The sequence below is a fragment of the Actinia tenebrosa genome, unplaced genomic scaffold (genome assembly GCF_029948245.1).
Source record: "Actinia tenebrosa isolate PJP-AT-01 unplaced genomic scaffold, QUT_ActTen_1.0 PGA_scaffold11__36_contigs__length_13525064, whole genome shotgun sequence".
Lineage (NCBI taxonomy): Eukaryota > Metazoa > Cnidaria > Anthozoa > Actiniaria > Actiniidae > Actinia > Actinia tenebrosa.
Window position 1 is genome coordinate 2,301,216 of NW_028292571.1, and position 5,258 is coordinate 2,306,473.

The 5,258-nt window shown below is 37.1% G+C and overlaps 1 protein-coding gene and 1 pseudogene across 1 annotated transcript; one reads left to right on the forward strand and one right to left on the reverse strand.

Moving 5' to 3' along the window:
* Nucleotides 1-2,373: 2,373 nt before the first annotated feature.
* Nucleotides 2,374-3,303, forward strand: LOC148912330 (uncharacterized; annotated as a pseudogene).
* A 68-nt stretch (nucleotides 3,304-3,371) lies between these two features.
* On the reverse strand, nucleotides 3,372-5,258 carry LOC148912331 (neuropeptide FF receptor 1-like). The gene has a single exon (XM_089027135.1). The coding sequence runs from the start codon at nucleotides 5,037-5,039 to the stop codon at nucleotides 4,083-4,085; it is 957 nt and encodes a 318-aa protein (XP_088883261.1). The 5' UTR covers nucleotides 5,040-5,258; the 3' UTR covers nucleotides 3,372-4,082.

The window sequence follows — 5,258 nt, forward strand, 5'->3', positions numbered from 1 at the left end:
TCATCTAGAGATGACAAAACCGTAAAAAAATTCTAGACCTGATATACACTTTAACCAAACCGTAAGAGCTATATATCAAGTTGAATAAACTAAATGATTAATTTTCGCCAAAAACAAAGCAAAATATTATTCAAGATTACATATACAACAATGGATTTCCTGATTAGCAATTCTCGAGATGAAGGGATGAAATTAAGGACTGAAGGGCCTAATCAACATATTTCATAATGAAAAAACCTATTGCGTAATTAGCTGTACAAAATTAATAAATTGATGAAGTTTGGAGTAAATAGTATTTTTCTTCGATGGAATAGCATACTTACATTTATATAATCAGTTGCCATGGTCTTTCCGTCTTTCATATTTATCATTCTAGTGTACTTTTTCTTGGACGAAAAGGGTTGACAAGCAACGTTCATCTTCCTGGGGAGAGAAACGTGACGTGACGGCCCTAAGAACATCTGCGTTAGGGAGGCTATTGAGCTTATTTTTTCAGTTTTCTCGTCACCTGTTCATTCTTGGTTATTTAGGGGATTTGGATTAACTTATTAACCGACGCGTACGCTTACGTACGCGGTCACGAGGCAGGTATAGGATACAGTAGTTCGTTACGTACGATTGGACCCTTGGTCAGCAGTATTTTTGACGTATATAGACGGGAAAACTGAAAAAAATCAAGCCAGAGCATAGCAGAACTGATAAGTAACAGTTTAAACCGTTCCTAACGGCTAAAAAACGCCAATATTTGCCCTAGCGCCCTTGCTATAGCAAGAAACAAAGATGCGGTCGACTGCGAAACGGCGGAATCAGTGTGGTAGGAGAGGAGAGGAGAGGAGAGGAGAGGAAAGGAGAGGAGGGGAGGGGAGAGGGCAATAGAAGGAGCTTCTTACCCAGACCCTCTCTTTTCCTTTTCAGTACTGGGATTAAAATAACGGAAAACCGTTCAAATGTTAACAAATTGCTACCCACAACACGAGAGTGCTACTGTGCCAATCATTTTTTTTAATGCTAGAAACTTAAGTTCAGAAACATGCGTTGTCAGTGAGAAAAAGAAAGGCATAAAACTAAACTTTAAAATTTTTACTCTCATTAGCGAGCAATAGCATTGGACAGGAAACAGAATAAATGAACTAAACTAACCAAAATTTAGTGGCAGTAGTAGAGTGATTTTTTTTAAAGGGAAAAGAGGTAGTACGCATAATAGTTAGTAGTAGTGAGACTCTATACCCGTTGTTTTCTTTTGTTTGTTCATCAACTAGTACTAACTAAATAGTTTTTCTTTCTTTCTTTCTTTCACGGGTTAAGTTAAATCACTCAAGTGCAAGTAGTAGTATTAGTACAAGTAGTTGTGTAATGGTGGTGGATACATTTATATTCTTTAATCTATATACTAGGTGTCGATGGGCAAATTTACAGTAAGCAATTAAGGGATGAACAATAGTCCCCTTCACAGTTCCCTGCGCCATCTTGAAAGGTAACCGTGCTTTGCATCGAAGAGAGACGAACGGTGAGCTTGCAATGATATCATTCCAAGCTCACCGTTCGTCTCGCTTTGATGTAAAGGCACGGCTACCTTTCAAGATGGCGCAGGGAACTGTGAAGGGGACTATTAGATAATTCAAGGGTACATTGCAGGAATTTATGTTGCACGATATTTATTTTTTTGTGACAACCCCGGCACGCAATAGACCTCTAAGCTCTGACGTAATGTTTTCCCATTTCAGACCACATGTCATTCCCTAGAGTATCATTTCTTTGTTTAAGGTTTGCGCTCGGTTGCACATGAAAAGACACATGATTGATACAACTCAAACAGAGGTTCTTATTCTCAAGGGAATGACACTGCTCGACATTTCTTCTCTGAAAGGAGAGGTTGCGCGATATTTTTTTCATAGGTGAAGTGCTTGCTCGTTTTCCTTTTTTTTTTTTTTTTTTTTTTTTTGTTTGTTTTGTTTTGTTTTTGTTTTTGGCTGAACTATTTTATATTATGAATTATAGCCGGTTATTCTTTTTTTCTTTCATGTCCTCCTGGATATCCTAGTTTTAACTATGAAACATGAAAGCCGTTAAAGCTGTATTCCCGTGTCATACATGGACTGTATAGCGGCCTTCATTGGCGTTCAGCGACTGATAGCGACGTTACGTGCATTCATTTCAGGGTCTTTGATTAAATTACAACATCGTGTCTTAGCTGCCTTAGATGATACAACATGTAAAGCTGTGAGAGTCTTTAGTATGGACTTTTCCAAAGCCTTTGATTACGTTAATCAACATAAACTTTCTGAAAAACTCAAACAAATGCCGCTGAACCCATACTTATAAGAAATTTATAAACCAGTTGATTAAAATCAACTGGTTTATAAATTTCTTATATAATCGGAAACAGCGAACTATATGTAACAATCATTTAACAGTTTGGAAAAACATAAATAGAGGGACATTACAAGGAACAGTTAGTGGACCATATCTATTCAGTATTTTTATTAATGATTTAGAGATATTTGATTCCTCCAGTCCTGATGAGGAAGTGTTAATCAAATATGCAGACGATAGTACTATTGTATCTCCTGTTTTCTGTGTTAATGGAAATCTAACTGATAATTCAGTCAGTTATGTTAATTCTTTCATGTTATGGTCCTCAAATAATAGTATGTCATGCAATCCTACTAAGTGCAAAGAAATAATTTTTACTAAGAAAGGAATGGACCAATTTAGTTTTCAGCCTATTTCTAATATTCCTCAGTGTAGCAGTCTTAAAATCTTAGGTATTACTTTCCAGAGTGATAGTAGATTTGACCTTCATGTAAAAGATACCATTATAGCTATAAACAAATCTTTATTTGTTATAAGATCCCTTAGGAAGGAAGGATATATCAACAAAAAGAAGTTGACCATTTATTTTCAACAATTGTTATATCAAAACTAATTTATGGTCTTAGTGTTTATGGAGCATCACCTCCGGAGCTTACCACCGTACAAAACTTTTTAGATCGCTGTTACAAACGAAATTATACAACATACCATTATGATATCCAGGATCTTTTAAATAAATTTGACACAAGGTTATATAAGAAATCGGTTAGTAGTGACCATCCTTTGCATAGCATAGCGCCTAAAATACAAACGTCCAAATATAATTTAAGGAAATCATATTTTATTAGACCTAGAGTTAATTCTCAACGTTTTAAAAACTCATTTGTAAATAGAATAATCTTTAGTAATTAGTATCTTTTAATCAGTTTTTTAGTTTTATGATTGTAATCACGTTAATGATATGTATTTTATCATTTCTTTAATAAAGACATTATTATTATTATTATTATTATTATTATTATTATTTCCGTCCCGTCGACTCAACTGAACCCGTTGTAGTTACGATAGTACAGTTCTAGCTAGAGCGAGAAAAATTTTGTCATTCTATGCTCCGTATCCGTACATAGACTGTATAGTGTTATAGGGACGCTTTCACGTGCATTCATTTCAGTCCCGTCGACTCAGAACCTGCTGCAACCTCGTCCCCGACGACCGCCATATTGAATTGGAGTCGGCCGAGAGGGCCCTAGGGACGAGGTTGAACCTGCTGTACATACGACGGCGCGTGCGCGGAGTTTCTTGTGAAAGCAATTTTTATTTATTCCATCTATGTCATCAGCCATCTATTTTATATTCAATAGCCACAACTTACTCATAGTTTAGTACATCCATCTAGAGATAAAACCAAATCTACTAGAGCTAAGACAAGAGATAACTATCCGACATCACTCAAATACGACATAAAATAAATAACATAAAAGCTTAGCCGGTGGAAATAATTCTGCCAGGCGTTTGGTAATCTCATTAGCTGTCTGTTTAGATAGCCGGTAATTTATTTTCAAGTGTAATTATTAATTCGCGTGTGCCTTCCTGTAATGTTTATCATTCTTCTCCCGTTAAGTTTGCATTGTTTTGTTTTCATTCTGTATTTTATAAATATAAAGCCCAGGAACCGATCACGTAGTGGCGCTTATCTCGACTCGATTGAATCCGAAACCATTTCTTGCAAGATTTGGACCATCGCTATTCCTTTTCTACTCACAATCGGTTCATCTGTAACTATAGCTCATGCCAACGCCGTAAACTCGCCTAAAAGCAACCTTTCTTACCGCTTTTATACAAAGACAGGTCTTCAAAATCCTTGTCACTCCACGTCTAAGGGTTCGCATTTGCCAGCAAAGTAAAAACGGGTGTGAAGTGGAATTAAGAACAATCAATAAAACGGTAAAATTGTAGAGATTTGAGCCGTATTTAAAGCTCGGTTCGATATAACTTAAGAGATAAAAGCTATAGTTTGGAGCGCGACAGAGTGTATGAACAACTGTCATGGCGACTAGCATTTTGGTCACCTGTGTTCGCACTCTTAGCCTAGCTGCTTGCGAAATCTCAGTGACATTCCGTTTTTTCTTCCAGAATTTGTACAGGATCCTTGAATACAGCATGTACATGAAAAGAACTGAACTGTTTCCCATTATGAACACGACTGCAACGTAAGCTTTCGGAGACACCCATTCTGGCCATTCCTCCAAGCAAAAATTATCCTTAGTATCGTATTTTAAGACAAGGGAACTCGGGCAGTTAGCAGCTACTGAAATCGCCCAAACAACAATCACAATCCTGTGGACTTTTTTGTTTGTAATGCGAAGCCGAATAGAATGAGGATACTCCACTGTGAAATATCGTTCGAAGGCAATGACAGTGAGAAAAAACCCAGAAGATGTCACACTAATCCACAGAAAACCACCTCCAGTGAGGAACTTGCAGAGATAGTCGCCGAGGACGCCTTGAGGGTGCTCGAAGCTGTGGTTGATGATGTGACGAGGAAAGATAAATATTCCAATAAGAATGTCGCAAAACGCGAGGTTCCCGATCAGGTAGTTTATTGGCGTTTGAAGTGATCTTGTTCTGAGAATCGCTAAACACAATAACGAGTTTAAAACAACATCTGGTATAAACAGAACTATGAATCCTACAGTCAAAGTACCACTCTCAAAATCCGTATCCATTTTCTCAAGTCGAAATGAGTGAATAGAATAGCCCTTCAAATCCTCTTGATTTAGTTGAATTCCAACCAGTGTCAAAAAAACAGAACTCTATAAATCCTCAGCTTAATTTGCGTAGATCGGTGGCTCCTATTAAGCACAGCGTTAATCTGCCAATCTTTTGTGTCCTAAATTGAAATATAACGTGCTAGATGATGCTTCATATACGTCATCCGCGTAGGC

Excerpts from the sequence above, each read along its gene's own strand:
- LOC148912331 (XM_089027135.1), bottom strand. The coding sequence starts at position 5,039 with ATGGATACGGATTTTGAGAGTGGTACTTTGACTGTAGGATTCATAGTT.